Genomic DNA, 21,635 nt, shown 5'->3' with positions numbered 1-21,635 from the left:
CGGCTGTATTGGTGACAGTGGCGTAACAATCGCCCCACATCCCCTGCAGTATGGCGGTCGCTGGTCTGAGGTCTGCAGGGGGGCCCCCTCAAGTTTCGTTACGCCACTGAATCCAGCCTTGGAGGAGAACATGCAAAGTGCACATGACTGTTTGCCCGGCCTGAGACGGCTAGACAAACAATCATGAGCACCTACATAGTGCCCACCTCTCCTCCCCCTGATCTGTGACCAGAGCAGCCCTGCCCGCAAAGCTGCCGCAACATGAAAAGATGAAATGATAATTACATTGAGTTATCATTTTGTTTTTCCTTTATTTACACTGCTAAAAAGCTATGGTGCAATGCTCCTCCGCCTCAGCAAATGGGCCGCCACTGCTGTGGTATTACATTTCCATTGTCCAGCTTTTCTTTTGAGCATTTTTGCCACGAAAAAGGGAAATTTACTTTTATGGGAAATGATTGCGTCAATGTGCTTTTGCATACTATCTGAGTTATAATTTAATATAGAAACAAAATAAACCTTGTTGTAGGAAGATGCTCTCAGACCTTTTCTTTTTACAACACAAAGGGCCAGATGTAGGAGCCCTAATACCGGTCGGTAACGGCCGAATTCGTCCGTTACCGACCGGTATTAGGGTTTTCTGAAGTAGGGGGCCTATATTTTACCGATTCTGTAAATTTACCGAATCTGTAAATTTACAGAATCGGTAAAATACCGAATCGGTATATTTACCGATTCGGTAAATCCATATGTAGGTGACACTCCTAAGAGTGCCACAGGCCCTTAAGAGTCAGTATTTTACTACCCAATCCTATTGGGTGGTAAAATACCGAATTCAGGTGTGCATGCACATCTGTGCATGCACACCTGTGCAATGTGACACGCAGACATGCCCTTAGGGCATGTATGTGTGCGACATGGCACACAAGCCTGTACTTGGGGTGCTAGAGGGTGTCAAAGTGACACCCCCTGCACCCTTGCAGGATTCGGTATTTACCGATTCGGTAAATACCGAATCGGTATTGCCCATTGATTCCTATGGGCTTCAAGGCCCATAGGAATCAATCGGCAATACCTATTCGGTATTTACCGAATCGGTAAATACCGAAAGTTAACGATTCGGTAATTCAAAATTCAAAATTAGCTACATCTCCCTCCTTCTAATTTACCGATTCCTAAATACCGAATCGGTAAAATTCGGTATTTATGAGTCGGTAAATTAGAGTTACCTACATCTAGCCCAAAATGCCTTGGAGTAATGTTGCAGTAAACGGATTAAATTGTCAGGTACTTGTACTCAGTGGTGTAACTAAACTGAAGGGGCCCCCCATGCAATGAACAAGAAGGGCCCCCCTTCTGGCATACTCAGGAGCTCTCAGGCCAGCATACTTTGCGGTGGTGGGCCCCTGGAGCTCGCCCCCCCGCACTGCGGTTTCTGCGGGGGTCGTTGTTACGCCCCTGCTTCTACTTTGATTAAAGCCAACCTTCATTGTAACTCCTAATTATAGGGTTTCAAGAGACATTCAAGTTAAGACAGGTTGGACTGTACACACGTTCTACACAGGCATCAAAGTGTGTAACATCTTTCACATATTCATTCATTTCTTGCAAATAGGGAAATGTACAGTATATCCAGAACTTTCTCAGTCTCTTCGCACTCATGATAAGGATAGTGACCCTAAAGCGAGTTTCCCCACACCTTGACCAACTTGCAATAAAGTTTAAAGAATCAAAACAGAAGTGATGTTTTTGTGTGTTTCCATCCGATCGTGAAATTACATAGTTACTAACATAATAAAATGTGCATTTCCTTTGGACTGACAGATGTAGCATAAATGATATCAACAAAGCCTATGTAATAGTCATCATTGTATAGATACCAGGCATAATGAGTTTATTTAAGGCTTGAGGGCAATAGAAGTTTAAGCATACTAAACATGCTAGCTTTGTTTCAAAAGCACCTTTTAATTAGTAACTTTTGAGGTATTCCAATAGTCTATAAAGACTATAATCCCAGCATTGTAGTTAACTATATTATTACTATATTTGCTTTAAGTGTGCACACATTAAGACATCCCCAAGTGTGTGATGGAACAACCCAAACATCTGTAAAAAAGGCAAGATCCATCTCTAAACAAGCTTTGGCAAATCCAGTGTGTCAGACTAGTGGCATAATTCAGAATACCGAAATAAGGGATGTATTACCATACCTATCATCACGACAAATAGACTACATTCACCTGTTCCTCTATTTCAATTTCCCACATACTGAATGGAATGGATGTTAATACAATGCTTATTTCGGTATTCTGTTTTGCTCCACAATGCCTGCTGAATTGAAGTTCTAATCTTCCTGGCCAATACCTACATGCTCCTTCGACTTTAGACCATCACACTTACAACTCTTTTTGACCTAATTACAATTAAACTAATCCTGTTTCTCCAATAATTCCAACTTGTGAATTTACGCTTAGAGCCTTTAGTGAGCCTTTTTAAAATAAAACACGTCAACCAGTGGCGGCTGCCATCAGGGCCGGACTGGCTACCGGGCATTTTGGCATTCTGCAGAGCTGGGGGCTGATGTCCCTGCGGTGGGGGCTAATTTCGTAGATGGAGACCTGCGTGTGCTTCGAAATCAACAATGCAAAACGAATTTCGTTTAGCACACGCAGGGCCCCATCACCGAAATCAGGCCCCAGCTTGGCAGCATGATAAAAAGCCCGGTAGCCAGTCAGGCTCTGGCTGCCATGGAACAGAAGTGGTGAACCAGCATGGTGAAAAAAAGAAAAGATGACTTACCTGCAGGCTGCTACCTCTCCTCTGTCCTCTTCTGTTCCTGTCAACTCCAACAAGCACTAAGGCTTGCAGACTCCCTTACACCAATCAAGATGCTGCTCTCTTGCTGGTAATAATATTGCCAGCATGAGCGCAGTGCTGCGATTGGTCGGAGAGGCCTAGTTTGCAAATCAGACAGTGCCTGGGACTGTTCTCCATCCGGCTGTGCAGCACAGCCTGGGTTGGAAAAATGAGTAGTGCTAGACAGCCGGCCCAACCAACATGTGCATTTATGATGCCACCACTACTCCTCCCTGCTCCATCACGAAAGCCCAGCCCAGCCCTGCCCCGTCTCACCCCAGACAGGCTCAGTACTGAAAAATAAAATGATATTCACATTGTGTTATTATCATTTTCTTTTTCTTTTTTGCACTGCTCAGAGAACAATGGTGTGACGCTCCACCGGCTTAACAGAGGAGCCTCCACTGGTGTTAGCTGTTTTCAAGGTAATTGATACTTTATTCTTCATGCTGACCTATTGAAACCAAGAGCAATAAATCCGTTATAAAAACTTCACAAGTGTTTCTTGCACATTAATTATAGTATTATTCCAATCTTTCTGTGCCAATGTGCTTTTATTTGTTTTATCTACATTTCTGACTGACATGGAGAGCACTACAACCACATATAATAAACATCACTTCATCTTTCCGTTATTTGTTAATTTGATTGAACCATATTTCTCTGCATGTGCAGCTTGTATTTCACTGTTAGTATTGTTATAGTTTCACTGTTACTATTGTTATAGTTTTGAAAAGGAATTAAAAAAATATTGCCATTTTTATTTTTACTTACAAAACAATCATGTCGATTTTGTAGGCATTTGTGGACTCTAAGCTATGGAGTTATTTAGAGTTTGACAGATATGGAACCTCCGTCAAAAATGGATAGTCTGCCCCTTTTAGAGCATTTTCATGGCCATATACTAAACAAACTGGATGGGTCATCAACCTGTCTGCACTGTATAGCCCATGGGTACTCGCAAATATCTTCCCAGGGGCCAAAACGTTTGGTCTGTTTTGTGACCGAAGGCCGCATTGCTGTCAGCAGAGTGATGGTTGGGGTGGGGGGCAGAAGGGATCGCTTCGGGTGGTGGATGCGGTATGGTAGGTTGTGAAACCACAAAACCTGGAATTAATCCTAGCTTCCCCACATACCAGATTGTGTGATCCTAGGTAAATGTTTTATTTCACTTTCCCTCCTTTTTCTTCATTATTACCTATAGGAGGACTTCAAAATACATTACTTCAGGATGTGTGCTTTACCAAACCTTCTCCTGTGTTTGATTTAATAAACTATAATGATGTTTAAGTATAAGAGGAATCCCGGCCGCCAACAGGTTGCTCGTAATACCTGATTTTCTGCTTAGTTCACAATTGACATTGTTGTCAGGGTAGATGCAAGAATGAATCTTTCTAAATTCATGTTTGAAAACCATCCCTTCTCAATGCACTGATATAATCTCATTTACTAAGGAGAAATGGTTCTGCATGTTAAGGAAATTTTGAATTTTGAAAAGACTTTATCATATTTTTACAGGCGTGTTGCAAAATGTCTTTACCTTTAAATAAATACTTACCTTTTATTTAATTTGATTTTACTGTTAATGTTCAGTAGAGTTAACAAAAGCCCAGGTTTGTTGTTTAGTTGACCAAGGGGCCGCATGTAAAGGTCAGGAGAGCCGCATGCTGCCCACATGCCATACTTTGAGTATCACTGGTATAGACTATATACTTGAGTACACACTTGAAATAGAATATAGGGGGGACCTGACAGACTTTTGCAGAAGCACTGCTTCGACCACACTCTAAATAACTTTCATAATCTCTCAGTTCAATAGGGCCTCATTACAGAAATGGTGAAAGGAATACTGAATGTAGTAAATGGTTATTACTCTAATGGTAAGGTTTCTTCCATAGTTTTGTATTCTTTAACATTTCCAGTCACTTTTCTTTGTCTTACCTCAGCTGCTCCAAGCAGTCCACTCCCTAAAAGTTGGCCCTATTTGATCTGGTGTGTTAATTTGACATTGATTCCTTTACGCTGACTACTACCGTCTTATGGTGAGCAATTTACCAAGCATTTAGACATTCCCTGATCCTGTGCTCCTACTAGCACTAAAGGTCATGGGTTAGATGACCCCGTCCAGGTTACATTTTGGAGCACTGTAAAATAATGTGTAGGTTGAATGTAAAGTATTGCACTTGTTTTTTGGGAAATTGTGACAAATATTTGTCAGAATACAGCCATATAGATTGATAAGAATGTACTTTCCCCCCTATTTCTTTCTATATCAGAAAAATAATTTAAAATATTTCTAAAAGAGTTCTATGGAGGCTAAATGAAGGAAGGTGTGCAATATCATAGTTTGTCCTCTTTGCAAGAAATTATTATTTTCTATTTCATGTTTGGAAGATCAATTTTTAAATTTATAAAGGTCACCTTTGACGAAAGGCAAGTGATATTTTTTGTTTGAGATTATGGTATTGTAGTTTAACAGATTTTGTATGTTATACTTTGCTCTGCCAATTGTCTTGTGTGTGTGTGTCAATATAGTGCTCAACATGTGTTCTAATTAATTGAGGAGATCGCTTTCTACTGCAGCCTACCTTTCCATGAAGTATCCCCCATAGTAGTCATGTCCTTGTGTAAGAGGTAACATACCACCATTCATAACTCCAGTAATAGACTAACTGAAGGTGGCTCTCAAGACAAAGCTTTCGAGTATGCTACAGTACACTTTTTGAGATCCAACATGTAGTCACCATTGATATTAGTACACTCTTGTCGCATTGGAATGCTCATTTGGACAAATCTCTTAGATTGTCACTAAAATTCCACGCATCATCAGATACATTTATTAATAATGTTCCTGTTGTATTTTCCTCTATAGGTCACAATGACTACATGTGTCCGGCAACCAATCAGTGTACCATAGATAAGAATAGGAGGAAGAGCTGCCAGGCTTGTCGACTTCGCAAGTGCTACGAAGTGGGAATGATGAAAGGTGGTAAGTAATAGGTACTTGGATTTGAATAGATAAGGGTGTTTTATAGAGTGCAAACTACTAGTTTGTGGGGGTCAAAGGCGAATGAGGAAAAAAAATATTTTTAAAAGGAAAAGTTGTGAGTAATCAGTATGTTTTAGAATGGGCAGAGATTTAAAATCTCTTTTGAAGTTTCTGAAATGAATATTTTTGTTCTATCTTTCACTGAAATGGAACATCTTCTTGGTAGGTTTGGTAATATGCTTAACCTCCTCTGAAAAGGAAATATCTGTAAAAATTGGCAAACCTAAACATTGTTGTGTCTATTTAACATTGCAGACCACTGCAATACAGCTTTGATTTTTTGATGGTGCATATGTATGCCATGGTGGGAAATTAGAAATAGTAAAAAGGGTAGCTGGTATGTCTAAAAATGCACTCTTTTGCCTTTGCATAGTCTTAGATCATATATACACCTAATCGTTTTTCCCATATGTAAAACTCTGATGACGGTAGTATAAAATGATCATAAGAGGAACCAGGAAAACAATGCAAATTTGGGAGCACCAGGATGCCAAAGTAGAAGAACTGCCATAAGTCTGAAGTTGACGAATTCTTGTAATACGATTTATTAGGCAAGCACCGGTAACAATGCTGGGAGATTCCAGGTAAGGGAAGGGAAACATGAGAGAACAAAAATTAGAAAACTACAAATGTATGGAAACCAAACCGTGAATGAATTAATGCCAGCAGGATTGATAGAGCCAAGAATCTGTAAGAGTAGGGTAAGCTGCGTGTCTGCGTGAGTTCAGAGAGAGGGAGTGTGTATATATGAATGTAGAGTGAGTTGTGCCTATGTGATTGCTAGGTGAGCTAAGTGTTTGTGTGACTGGTGCACAGTGAACAGTATTCCATAATGCAGGTGCAGTAGTGCCTGGTGAGTGCTGGGTGAGTGAAGTGTGTGTATGGTTGCAGGGTGAGGGGAATGTCTGTATGAGTGCAGGATGAGTAGTGTGGCTGTTTGTGGGAGTGGGGGATGTGCCTGTGTGAGTGCAAGGGGAGAAGTCTGTTTTTGAGTGTATAGAGTGAGTTTTTCTGTATGAGTGCAGGGTGAGTGGAGTGACTGGGTGAGGGGTGAGTAAGGTTAGTACCTGCTGAGGGCGGGATGTAGGACTCTCCTTCGAGAGGTCAGGGCAACCAAGTTGCCTTTAAGGTTAGGGTGAGTGGTGTGCCTGCATAAGTGCAGAGTGAGTGTTGTGCCTGTGAAAGTGATGGTTGAAAGGAGTGTGTATGGGGAAGAAGGATGACTGGTATGCCTGTACGGGTCCCATGGGGGTGTCCATATATAAGAGTACAGAGGAGTTATGCCTGTGTAAGTGCAAGATGAACAGTGTCCCTCTGTGAGCTCAGGTTGAGAAGTGATGATTTGTGCCTGAAGGGTGTTAAGCATGCCTGTGTGGGTGCACAGTGTAGCATATTAAAGTAAGACCTATTAGCATTGCCAATCCATGTTAAAGAATGACAAAGTACACACTTTAATTAGAAACATATTTTGCTACAGTTAGGTCTATGTGGCCTACAAGAACAAGCCTAGGGTATAACATGCCTACTTACAAAAGGATGTGGCACAATATGTAGAAAAGAATAAAAAGAACTTGTGCATTTTGTACTGCATCTGTGACAGAGTTTCCGATTTTAGTTTGTTGTAAAATAATTGGGATATTAAATGGCTATTGTGTCCCAGACCTATTTTCAAAAAGTTGTTTTACTCTCGCTTTTGTACAGTGTATTGTTATGCATCGAATACTTTATTATATATAATGTTAAAGTAATCACTTAATAGAATTCACTTGAAATCAGTATGGTGATTGCTGCCAAAACATTAAGAAAATAAATCTTATATTTTGAACTGCAAAACGAATCAAAGATGCACTTTATTTGAAAACAACAAATAATGTTTGCTATATGATTGTTGTTAGGTTTGAAAGAGCTGTCTCTACATGTCCATAAACAGTTAAAAATTGGATTGAACTGAAACTACGGGAAGGTGACTAACGCATTAATCCTATGTGTTTAGATTTGTTTGCTCTATTCGGCAGTCCTTCACATGGAATCTGTAGAGCAACATGGGTCAGATGGGTGAAGATCTCGGGGTCTATTTAGAAAATGTTATTATATTACAGGTTAATACAGTAGATATACATTAAAAGCAAAATGTAAAATTTAAAATGCTAATTCCCTATATAAACTTGAAGGAATTTGAAATTGAACGCTAGAAATTAAATTGATATACTTAGCTTAATACATGGGAGCAGCACAGTTCAAATGGCAGAACTTGCTTAGGCTGGGTCCCCAGTTTACAATAGTGTTTCAGTGTGGGGATCCGTTGAAGTCATGAGATTAAGAACCACTGCTCCATTCCTCGCTAGGAAAAGAAATGGTATACATCTCAATTAAGACATGTTGTAGGCTTGGATCTCATCAGGCAAAAGCAGAAAGCAAAATGGTGGAGGCGACTAGAGCAGAACTTTGACCGGAGAGAGTCAATAGTTCCATTAGCAGGGGCTGGAATTCCTTTTTGACGTAGTAATAGTGGGAAACAACATGTCCAATCATATTTAGAATCCAGTATTCACGTCAACAACACAATTCTCATCTAATGGCTTCTTGCTTTGGGTTTTGTAAAGGCAAAGCATCCTTAAAGAGAGCAATTTTAAATTGAGCAGCACTTGTACACTCCCATAGCTAAGTGCTCTCACCATTGTCCAAAATCATTATCTACCAAATAACGAGCAACATATTTATACTTAAATATGCCTTAATGAGATCCTTATTATGGGGTATGTAGTCTGCTTTCAGCCAGTGGATGTGTTGCACATCACATTTCCACCAAACTGAAATTCATTTACTAATATATTCTAAATGTATTCACATTGTTTTTGCTTTTCCATTTTTTTTAATACACATCTTTGTTATTTATCAAGAAAATATTATAGGCTGACGTCCCAAAAAGTGTCAAACTTGATATGAGTCGCCTTAGTATAGGTCTACTACTATTTCATACTATTCTATGTGAAAATAGCATTTTTTGCAACACATGTCCTTAAAAAGCATTCTCAAATGATTGCAAATTCTAATGAGGAATATTTCTTCAGCACCGGTATCCTTCCTTTGAGATCCAAACCCCTTTTTTATACAGCTTCCTCGAGAATTTGAGCAAACGTTTTCAGTTTATCATCTTTTTAGGGATAAATGATATTCTTCATTCAGTATCTGCCTCTCTCTAGTATTTAATCCATGATTGGCTCAGTTTAGGGTTGCGTATTTTCCTAGTATCGTTTCCCTCATACTCGATATCTATTTCTTGACCAGCTTTTCAATTCTTTGTGATCTACTTGAACAACTCCTCTACTTCCCATCATGTACCATGTTCCTTGATGCTTTTATCATGGAATGAGTATTCTTCAGAAACAAAGATTGTTGACCTGGAAATATTATTAAACCATTAGCTAGATTCACAATGTCATTTGCTCTCACAGGTTTAGACCATTGAGGGATACAAGATATTTTGTTAGAAAAGACTAAAGCATAAAGTGAAAGATGGTACATTTTGGGATTGCCCTAACATTAAGAATGTGCAAAGATGCAAAGTACTTTGGATCATTATTTTTCTATTTTTTTTTTTATTTACAAGAGCTATGCACAGATTGACAAGTTTTCTTTAAAAAAAATAAAAAAGACAGGCATCTCCTAAGACCTGTTGCAGTGACAGGAAAATGTTCTCACTGTTGTGAGGGTCAGCTGGGAGACCGGTTCTTCCTGGCATTCTTCCTGGCATCAATGCCCCTTCCCTGACATGTCCCCGGCCAAATCTCCCCCCCCCCCATTCCTCTGCTTTCCCACCAATGTACCTTTTGAGAAGACTTCTTGAGCAGGGCATCCAGTTCCTGTAAGCCAGCCCACTTCCGCACTCTTTGAGCCAGTATTCTGGGATTTTGGAAAGTCAAGAGACCTAAAACCGTGCCCGGCTTCAACAAAGTCAATTGTCCCGAACTCAAGGGCAAACGTTTTATCTTGGGCCACAACAAAATCAAACTACAAAACGTATCCCTGATGGTAACATTCCTTAGGGACATAGGGCCTCATTTATGAAAAGTGACGCATCGCTGCGTGAAAACAGTGATGCGTCACTTTTCATTGCGCCCTCCTTGCGACACCAATAATGCGTCATATTTACATTATGACGCATCATTGCGCAATGAGTTACAGATACGTCTGTATTTCGGACGTATCTGTAAGCGCAAAAATGACGCATTGCATTGCTGGAGTGTGTCACAAAAGTGACGCAACTCCAGCAATGTGTCCTTTCACATGGGGCAAGCCCCATATGAAAGGGATGTATCACATTACAACGCATGCTTTTACCACGCATGCCTTTACAACGCGGTTTTTACAACAAAAACCTTTACAACGCATAGCGCTTTGGGGTGCTGGATAGTGACTAGTTTAATTTACTATTCCAACTCCAGTCCCCGTGGACACTAGGGAAGGTGTTGGATAGTAAATTAAACGTATTCCCTATCCTAGAGCACTCCCTAGCGCAATGCGTTGTAATGGTTTGCGTTGTAAAAGTTGCATCGTAAAGGTACTGCGTGGTAAAAGTTGCGTTGTTAAGGATGTTTCCCATATGAAAGGGCTTGCGTCAGTCTTACGCCTGCTGTGAGTCAGGCGCAAGATTTTGACGCAACGGCGTCCTTAAAGTTACGCAGGGAAATCTCATAGATTTCACTGCGTCCCTTCTACAACCCTTTCTTGCGTCAAAACGCCCCCCCTTGCATACATTATACCTGGCGCAGGTATAATGTGGCGCAGGGGTTTACAAAGTGACGCATCTACCTAGATGCGTCACTTTGTAAATATGGTGCAACAAGGCACATTTTTTACGCCACTGGTGCGTAACAAAAAGTGACGCACCGCGGCGTAAAAGTGACGCAAGGGCTCATAAATGCGGCCCATAGAGTTCCTAGCAAAATATTGGCTACTTGTTCTGTGTTCACTCCGATATTATAGATATGACACTCCAGCTTCTGTTAAAATTCTGCACATCAACCTCTGGTTTAATCACACTACCGAGTACACGTTAGAACATCAGTGCAATTTGTGTGCTACTGAAGCACAATTAATGACAGATTCATGGCTGTTACTGTCATTACAAGAGCAGCGTGAACTTTGCATTTACTTGCTGCATGACATTCCTTCATTTTGCTTCAGAGGAGTTGTGTCCTATCATCATTCTGCATGAATAACAATAACATTTTCTGGACGAATGGTAATTCAAATGCTTGTTAATCTGATGTAAACCACTGACACACATTACCGAAATTCAAGGTAGTATGAGTGAGAAAGTCTGTTTTGAACTTACATCTTATCAGTTCCATCTTTAAGTTCATTTATTCTCCAACTGCTCTAAAGATAATGTGTGGTTTGCGTTTCAAAGCAAGGAACAAGTAATGATCCGTTTGTTGTTGTATGCCCAGATTCTTTATTTCTTTAGTGTCTGAATAGAAATGACCCCAAGAGAGGCGTAGGTGTGTACACCTTAAAACTTTTTCCATATGTGTGTTTGTACTTTTGAGCATCGTGGCATTATTTCAGTGCACAAATCAGTAGTTTTAAAAATATATTTTCTGTTTGAACGTGGTTCAATGAAGAGGGAGGAAGCAGCCTAGCCTTACTTTGCAGAAAAGTAAATATTTTGCTAATTTAATGGCAGGGACATGGACTCTCCCTCTGTTAATTCCCTTGATATAACGTCTATTGGTTGAAAGGCAACCTACAACCTCTGGTGTAATTGTCTTTACCCATTTCCGGTCGAAACCCACCAGAACAAAAAGTATCACTACATTTAATCTGCCCACAATTGAAGACATTTTTTTTTCCTTTTTTACAATCGGCGTGTAAAACAATCTGCTTTTTGCCAGGACCTTGCACTCTTTTGCACATCACCTTATGGTCGTCAAAAGTGGCCATCTATAGAATTTCAAGCACATTTCTATAGTGTACTATTGCATCTAAGATGTGTGACCTAACTGAAGTGCAGCTACCACACTTGTACAGTGATTTTCGTTTTTTATTCCATCGTGGACGTGAAGGCATACTACAGGGATATACGGATCAAAGTTCTTATTATGAACGAGGTAGTGGGGTCATTTAAGAAGAAAGGGGCAGATTTATGTCGGACTGGCGCAACGGCGGCGTAAACGTGGCGCATCCCTGCGACCCATTTACAACATGACGCATCTAGGCAGATGCGTCACGTTGTAAAGCCCTGCGCCACATGTGGGTGTTCCGGCGCAGGGTGGGCGTTCCGGGGCAGGTGCGCCTCGCAAAAGTGGCTGAGAGAAATCTACAAGATTTCACTCAGTCACTTTTAGGCCAATGCTGCGTCAAAACCCTGCGCCTGCTTGAAGCAATGCGCCACCTTTACGGCACAGATGCGTCAGTGTGGCAGGGTATGCTCAGACGTGAGTCCCTTGCTCACTTTGCCACTGGATTCAAGCAAGCCGGGCTGAAGACGGCTGGAATGCCAGACACCGGTCCTCTGAAGCTTGTTTCCGGTCCAGGGAAGACATGGCTTGGCAGTTCGGGCTGGACTGTTCCCATGAGGCACAGGGTCAGACTGATTTGCATATAGCCATGTCTGAACTGGGGTGGCAGAGTGGGCTAAAGAACGGTGATGGTTTAAACCCAGATCTCTTGACTGGGTGTGAGTGTTTGATTGATTCAGATGCTACGTCCATCACCACCCCCATTTGTGCCTCTTTTGGCCGCCATAAGTGTGGCAGGGTATGCTCAGACGTGAGTCCCTTGCTCACTTTGCCACTGGATTCAAGCATGCCGGGCTGAAGATGGCTGGAATGCCAGAAACCGGTCCTCGGAAGCTTGTTTCCGGTCCAGGGAAGACATGGCTTGGCAGTTCAGGCTGGACTGTTCCCATGAGGCACAGGGTCAGACTGATTTGCATATAGCCATGTTTGAACTGGGGTGGCAGAGTGGGCTAAAGAACGGTGATGGATTTAACCCAGATCTTTTGACTGGGTGTGAGTGTTTGATTGATTCAGATGCTCCGCCCATCACCACCCCCTTTTGTACCACCTTTACGGCACAGATGCGTCATGCATCTGTGCCGTTTTTGCCCCATGGTGCGGAGCACAATAACTGGCGCATCCCTGGGGATGCGCCAGGTATTGTAAATCTGTCCCAATGTAGCCCACACTGGGAAGGGGGAAATAAACTGCCAACAGAGCATCTTCTAGATTAAAAGCTACCTTTCTCGAGCAAAAGCTTTTTATTTTTTCTATCAAAATATATATTGATAACAAGGCAACCTCTTTCTAGAATACGCTATATGACAAATTCAAACTAACTTTCAGAATAATCTGAGTCCTGAGTCGAGTCCGAGTGAAGGCTTTAGAAAGAAGTGTTTCGCCTTTCAATGGAACAACATATTATTTATCCAATCCGAGGCCAGGTGTACAAAGCCCTTTTTTGATTTTAAAATTCGTTAATTCACAAAATCACAGAATTTGAGAGTTCAAGAGCCTTTTCATAATGTACAAACGCCCGTGTACTCGTTGGAAAAGTCTTTGCGGCTCATAAACCAGCCTTTGCACCCCTTTCCGAATGGCAGTCAGGAGGGCGCATGAAAAGATGTCCCCCTCCTGTTTGTGATCCTTAAAGAGATGTAGGGATGGTTTGTAACCTATTGTGTTAACAAACTAAGGGGGATATTCTCAATGAAGTGGCGTGAGAGGCATTATCCTCCTTGGCTTAGCGCCTCTCATCGCCACTTCGGAAATGCTGGGCTGCACCCTATTCTCAACAATATGGTGCAGCCTGTCGTTTCCCCTTGCAATGGCACTAAGTTTCACGACTTAGCCCAATGCAGGCACCCTCGCACCAGAGTGCAAGGGTGTCTGTGTGCAGGGGAGGGTTGTTCATGTACATGGAAAAAGTAAAAACGAGGTGAAATATAGCATTTCTCCTCGTTTTGCCTACTTAAGACTAGGATTTTCCTGGTCTTAAGTTCGGCGCTGCCACCAATTAACACTGCCCTTGAGAATAGGTGGCAGCATCGTGCACAATGAGTGTTGCTGTGGAATGCCCAACGCAACACCCACTGCTCGCCCCTTTCGTGCTAAGTTTAGCGTGAAAGGGGCTTTATTCACAAGGCAGGGTTAAGCCACTTAACATTGCTTAAAGCCATGTAAGTGCTTTAACGCTGCCTTGTGAATAATGCAAAAACCAAAGTTGATGGACAGGATGTAGAACAATGTCTTACATTCACCCCAGTACAAAGATCTGGGCCTAAATCCATCGTTTTTTTGCACTCCACACCACCCTAGGTCAGACAATGGCTATATGCAAATCAGCCTTGACCCTGTGCCTCATTGAAACAGTCCAGCCCGAACTACCAAGCCATGTCTTTCCTAGACCGGAATCAAGCATCCAAGGACCGGTTTCTGGCTATCAGCCTTCTTCAGCCTGGATAGCTTGGTAGTTCGGGCTGGACTGTTCCCATGAGGCACAGGGTCAAGGCTGATTTGCATATAGCCATTGTCTGACCTAGGGTGGTGTGGAGTGCAAAAAACGATGGATTTAGGCCCAGATCTTTGTACTGGGTTGAATGTAAGACATTGTTCTGCATTCTGTCCATCAACTGTGTTTTTTGCAATTTTCACCCCAAGTGGGCTGGGTATGCTCAGACGTGAGTCCCAAGCTCTCCACATCACTGGAGTCAAGCTATCCAGGCTGAAGTAGGCTGGTAGCCAGAAACCGGTCCTTGGATGCATGATTCCAGTCTAGGAAAGACATGGCTTGGTAGTTCGGGCTGGACTGTTCCCATGAGGCACAGGATCAAGGCTGATTTGCATATAGCCATTGTCTGACCTAGAGTGGTGTGGAGTGCAAAAAACCGATGGATTTAGGCCCAGATCTTTGTACTGGGGTGAATGTAAGACATTGTTCTGCATTCTGTCCATCAACTGTGTTTTTTGCAGCCTTGTGAATAAGGCGGTAACACTATCGCCACGGGAACGTCAGAAAAAGTGACGTTCCCGCGGCCATAGGTTCTTGAGAATTTGCCCCTCATGCTTTTCAAAAGGACAGCTGTAGGTGAGGGACAGCTTCCTCTTTTGGAATCGTGCCAGCACTGGTGGGTGGAGCAGGCAGTGGTTCAAAGAACCGTTTGCTCCTCGTGATGGTTTTCCAAAAGGAGAAACCTTTTTTAAAACTACACCTGCATTTTAAAATAAAATTTGAGAAAATTGAATGCAAGGACAGGGGCCTGTTGACATCCACAGCCCCAGCTTCCAAATGTGCTGTGTGAGCAACAATTTCAAAAACAATGTTGCAGCTCAAATATAAGCAAATGAACCATCCAAAACCAATTTAGTTATAAGGTATGTAAGTTAATTATTACAAAGATGCATAATTGACAAAAAGTTGAATAAAGGGATCAGGAGTTATGACGACCAAATACAGCACATGAAAATCAAGCGGAAATTAATGCCAGTGTTATCCTCTAGGTGGCTATTCATCGGGTCTTATGCGCTCTCTCTGGCCTACTTTTGATGGAGCGAAGTTGGGTAGAAGTTGCTGACTCACCCTGGTAGAGTTTTATAAAAGACCAATACTTAGGTTTTATGGAGGAAAATAGTTAGGCACCATTTACAATGATCCGGTGCTGAAGTGATAGGTTAGCAAGGGTTAGTGGTTGATCCTGGTCAAGAGTTTGCAATGGATGTTAGGCATGAGCAGAGGACCACATGTTTAAATACTTTGGGCCTTATTTATGAGCCCTTTATGTCACAGTTGCGTCACTTTTTGTGATGCTGCGGCAGCGTAAAATATGTGTCACACTGCACCTTATTTGCAAAGTGAAGCATCTAGGCAGATGCGTCACTTTGAAAACCCCTGCGCTACATTATACCTGCGTTATATTAAACAGAGTTAACCCAATAACCATCACTGGGACCTGGGTAAAATGTTATTACAAAGGGGTCCCGGACTGAGGGGGACAAAGAAAGAAATTTATGAAAATTAAAAAGAATGAAAGAAAAGACAAATCAAGAGTACGATGTTTTTATTCACAACGTACTGTGACCTTATTGCTGGTTAAATATTCACATCCGAAGGTCTTTCTTTGTCCCCCTCAGTCCGGGACCCCTTTGTTTGTAATAACATTATACCTGCGAGCAGGAATAATATATGCAGGGTGGGCGTTCCGTCGCAGAAAAGGCTCGTAGAAGTGTCACAGTGAAATCTATGAGATTTCACTGCAACACTTCTAGGATGCAACTGCGTCAAATCCTTACATCTGCCTCACAGCAGGCATGAGAAGTGATGCTGGCCCATTGATATGGGGCTTGCCCCATGTGAAAGTACACATTGCTGGAGTTGCGTCTGTTTTCAGATACACCCCAACAATGTGCCACTTTTGCGCCTACAGATGCGCCAGGAATACTAATGTATCTGTCATTCCTTGCAACATGGACCGCCGTACAGTAAATACGGCGCATCCATGGTGTTGCAAGGAGGGCACACTAAAAAGCATTGCTTTGCTGTTTTCACACAGCGATCCAACACTTTTCATAAATGAGACTCCTTGTTTTAACGGGTCAGCGACAGCCTCAAACCAATTAAAGACAAGTATGAGATTGTTGTCTGCAGTTACTCCTTGATCACTGCCTTTCCTGGTAACTTAGTGGCAAAGCCCCCTTTCTGTGCACATGTATGAATGTAAGTGGATTTGTATCACACGATCATCCAGTTCAAGGCCAGCATAACAAGTTAGGAAAGGATGGTACAAGGTTAAAAACACGGTAGAAGGGGGAAGGAAGGCAATGCTGGTTATGGCAGAGAGAGGGAAGGAGAGCAGTCAGGCGTCTGTAGGGCAAGTGACGTGCAGTTAGGATTTGATAAAGTGCCACTTATGCCTATAATACAAATTCTCAAGTGAGGCTCATTGAAGATTTTCTTGTTAGGTGCCTCCAGTTGGCTTTCAATGTAGTCAATTGCCATTGAGATTGAGATACCACTAGCTTTGCTGAGAACTTACCTAATTAGTTGCAGTAGGTGTATTTGTTTTTGTGGCGGCTTTTAAGCACTGCATATACCCTCACACTTCTCGCTACTATTCAGCAATGAGTTAGTACATCCAAGGATTTTATGGAAAAACACAGGAGGTGAGGCTTTGTGAAACTGAGAGCCATACAAATTTTATTACTCTGGAACTTTTTCACTAATGCATGAGAAACAGATGAGTCATAGTCCACCTAATTTGGCCCACACAGACTATCGCCTCTCGCAAAAATCTATTAGCAAGTTCCTTCAGAATAGCTCTTTATGGCTCCAACTTGGAATAGTCAAAACCCCAGATAAAAGTGGGTTAAAGGGCTCCAATTGACTTTATACTTTTAAATGCTACCCAAGTGCTCAAGAAAATCATTGGTCCTGTTCTGGGTGTCAGGGAAATGATCTGTAAAACAAAATTGTGTTCATTAAAGTTAAATATTTACCCATACTGAAACCACAAATCTAGCCACCATCAAATTTGCTGCGCCCAAAATAGTTGGAAGAGAAGCATCTCCCAGTGCTTGTACAGCACCCTAGTGCTGCAATAGAATCAAACTATTTTTGTTCTTCACTGCCTGATCCTCAATTTTACTAATTCCATAAATGTTATCCACATATATGTGATTCTACTAATTGTGGTCCTAAAGCTCAGAGATTTGTCTTTACGTTTAATGAGTAACTGAAGCTTTGATATGCAAATTAAAGAATCCCTCTTTCTGCAGTGCAATTCCAAAGATTATAGTAGCGTTATCCGTTCGTTCTGCTCTTGACGTAAGTCTCTTCTGCATGCATCAGCCATCTATTGCTAGAGAATCTGTTATCACAGCTTGACTGTACTGTGTAAGTTGTTAATGAAGATGGTACGAAGACAGAGACTGAGTCACCACATCCTTGCTTTACCCTCATCAAGGCCTGGATCACATGAGCAACTTCATTCCTTGGCCTAACCAAGATATAATGCCTCACCTGGCCCATAAATTCACCATGTCTGTTACTTCTGTTCTCTCTGGTGCTCAGAAAACGTCCTTCTTGAAACACCAGTCTTCATGTAAAAAATGAATACATAAGCACCCCTTCTGCCTTGGCACAAATAGTAAAGAAACCATATTCCTCCCCTTATTAATACTTGTCCATTCCATAGCGCCTTTGAAAAAGAGGAAAAAATGCCTTCTATATCGCTGCCATTGCCATCTTTAAAGTTCCTCATATTGATGATGATACCTATGATGCCTTTCACCAGTGGCGGCTTTCCCATTGGGGCGTGGGGGTGTCGCCCCACTGCTTTCTTGAAGTGCAAGAAGGCAGAAACATAAATGGTAAAAAGTGCCATTTTATGTTCCTGCCTTCTCGCACGGCGAGAAAGCAAAAGTGCCTGGTTGGGGGCGGGCGGTCCTGCTCGAGGGCAGTGGGGGAGTGGCTTCCCCACTGTTGTGGATACTGACTGTTTGGTCGGCCCTAGGGCCTACCAAACAGTCATTACGCACAATAGAGGCAGTGCGGGAGTGGCTTCCCCACTGTTGTGGGTACTGACTGTTTGGTCAGCCCTAGGGCCTACCAAATAGTCAGTACGCATAATAGAGGGGAAGCCACTCCCCCACTGCCCTCGAGCAGGACCGCCCACTCTCCCTTTTTCTCTATGTAGGATATTGCATGCATAAGCCTACATAGAGAAAATGGCCCGGGTGGGCCTCAACAATCACAACGCTGCCATTGCAGCATTGTGATTGGCGGAGGGTGGCTGCCTTCCTTTGTTGACGACCTTTAGTAATTGGAAAATGCAGGCCGGCGGGAACGTGAGTCATGGCGCGGGACGGTACTTTTTATTTTTTATTTTTCATTCATTAAACCCCTCCCGCCCCACCATCTCCCCGCGACGACCCCATTTCCAAACCCCCACCCCACCCCACCCGCCCGTCATGCCGGCCGGGCCACGACTGCATTAATGGTGGTGTACTTCCTTAGAAGAGGGGCCAAGCAATCTTATGCGTTTGTACCATGTAAGGGAATGACATGCCACAGGTTTACAGCGGATGGAAAACGAGTTGCCCAAGGTTTTAAAATGTGTATTTGTATTGTTCTTTGATAAACTTGGATCACAGGTCACGCAGGACAGTCTGGAAGGTGAGTGTCTTCTCCGGGGGAGTGATTTCAACTTTTAACTAGGTTGCACGTGAGGTGTGATTTTTTTTTTCTGTGTGAGGTGTGATGAAGGTACGCGCTCGCCTGGCGTTAGAGGAGAGAGCCAGTGGTACCTTATGGTAAGGGCTAGAGAGATAAAGGTGTCCATTGTCACTTGAGTGAGATGATCAGATCACTATCTCTGGAGGCAGGGGCATAGTTTACAAGCGGATTACCTTCAATGAATGGGAAAGAATGCGACTCCATCGTCGGAATTATGGAACATCTCTCTTTACTGTGGATGCGGTTTTGTCATTATAGAAGGTGGTGTGTTGTAAATACTGCATAGGGCTAAGGACTATAAAGATGTGTGTAACAATATCCAGGTTGCCAGATTGGTATCTTTAGTACAGCTGGTAAATCATATGAGATTTTTGACAAGAGCTGTGTTAGTGGTACATCAATTAAAAGAAAAACAGTGCACCGATGCAGGGGATCTCATGCGATTTTTGTATGTTGCCATAACCATCCGGTAGTGATTTCAAGATAGTCTGACGTGAAAAAGGCAAGCGGCATGTGCCGCATATACCGCTACATCAAGTGGAAATAAAACATGGGAGCGGGTGATATCTTATTCGATTTTATCTGTCATGAAGAGTGTGTCTGAGGCTCAGTGCCTGCCATGCTGACTGGTGATACTCGCCTCACAAGTTTTCTATAGCCCTGACCTACCTGCATGCTGGCGCAGCACCTTTGCTATGAATTAACCACAGAGCGTGTGCCTTTTGATGAACTGAACATATTACATTTGCATTACAAATTGTCATCAGGCTCCTCTCTGAGGAAGGGGCACTTTTTAAGAGCATTGTTGTTATACAGTGTTCTATCCCCCGTAGTGATGCGTTCTCATTTCTAGAATCATCTACTGATTTTTGATCTATTGCTTCATTGCACTCAGTGTCTGCTGGCAAGATGCTTGGCAGGGGATGGATGGATGGATGAGTGAATGGGAGAGTCTCTAGAGAAGGATGGATGAATGAACATATGAATGCAGAGGATATGGAAACATGAACGAATTAATGGGGGGATGATTGTGTGAATGATGTATGTTCTGAGCGTCCTTATGTTGGCTGGACTCCCTTGCAACAGTATAATTCATGTCCAGCTTTTACGCTTCACCACTTTAAAATGTGACCAGACGCCACTGCCTTTCACCTTCTACCCAACTTTGCTATTTCTTGTAAAACATTCTGAATTCAAAGTGATGAACCAAATGAGTTTATCTGGCAACACAACACAGTGGTGGATCACACAGGCCAGTCAGCACCTCAACGGATACTACAGAACAGCACCACAAAGAACATTAACACAGATTGGGGAACTGTGGAGTGATCTTACATATGATGGAATGTTGAGCCTGTTGCCAGGCTGGCATGTTATCCTTTGAAAAGAACAATGGGGCATATTATCAAGGGGGTTTATCTCCACTTTTTTGGCTTTAAAAGCCAAGAAAGCAGAGATAAAATGATCTCCCTATTACCTAGCTGTCGCTAACACCAGTTAGCGACCGCTAGTAGGAGATAGCGACCATCTTGGGCCCGCTTTGCATGTCAGTGATATTTATCACTAATGACAGGCAAAGTGGGCGTGCCAAGATGTTAGCGACTGGAAACAGTCGCTAACATCGCTATCTCCTATTACCAACTTTTGGAGATATTCGCGATAAGCGCGAATATCTCCAAAAGCTAACACCTGCCCCTGAGCAGTTCTTAGCCATGTTATCCAATGGGAGGTGGATAACATGGCTAAGAGCATTAGCTCGGTAATGCATGAATATCGCTGACTTTACAGCGATATTCATGCATTTCGGCCGATTTTTATCGCTTAGGAGATATACCTTGATAATAGCAAGGCTCCTAAGCGATAAAAATCGCCGCAGCTCAGCGATACAAATATTGCCGCTAAACCAACATAGCGATAATTATCGCTAGTTGTTGGTAATATGCCCCTGTATTTGCTGATAGCTGTGAAGTTTAGCTGGAGGTACCTGCTGTTACTCTTCGATAAAGATACCTTGTTTACACAATCTTCGTGAAGGTGGATCTTTACAGGAACATTGCAAGGCTCCAATATTCTTTAAAGATACAACTCTATAGTGTCTGCTGACACAGTTCTTGCTCTTCTCATTAATTACATGAGTTTATTAGGACCATTTACTGATTTTTGTACATACGTACACAACATCCTATTTTGTTGTTAGAATGTGTTGCAAGGTTACTTGCCTAAACCTACTGTCGCTGTTGAATTTGACTGATTGTATGGTCATGTTTGCACCCACTGTACATCCATGTTTCATTGTAAAGCACTGTGTTAGCCATTTAGATCTGTTATGCACTACATAAAAATACACAATAAATGAATAAAGTAGCAGCTTGATAAAGCTTTGGTGTAGGCAAACTTGTGATTAACTTAGAGTGGCTCACTCTGCAGAAGAGTCCTCAGATTATAAAAAGTGGTGATCTTTTTGTTAGCATAAGCTTTGCATTCTTTTTGCAAGAGT

General features: G+C 42.3%; 1 protein-coding gene across 1 annotated transcript in view; it reads left to right on the top strand.

Moving 5' to 3' along the window:
- The window catches only part of ESR1 (estrogen receptor 1), a 1,430,698-nt gene that overhangs the window by 557,270 nt on the left and 851,793 nt on the right, over window positions 1–21,635 (top strand). The window contains exon 3 of the mRNA XM_086926875.1: window positions 5,729–5,845. Coding sequence (XP_086783001.1) covers window positions 5,729–5,845 — 117 coding nt within the window. The remainder of the gene's footprint in view (window positions 1–5,728; window positions 5,846–21,635) is intronic.

Source organism: Lissotriton vulgaris, chromosome 6 (assembly GCF_964263255.1).
Source record: "Lissotriton vulgaris chromosome 6, aLisVul1.2, whole genome shotgun sequence".
In the NCBI taxonomy this organism is placed as follows: Eukaryota; Metazoa; Chordata; class Amphibia; order Caudata; family Salamandridae; genus Lissotriton; species Lissotriton vulgaris.
The sequence above is the reverse complement of the archived record's forward strand: the minus strand, read 5'-3'. Positions and strand labels throughout refer to the sequence as shown.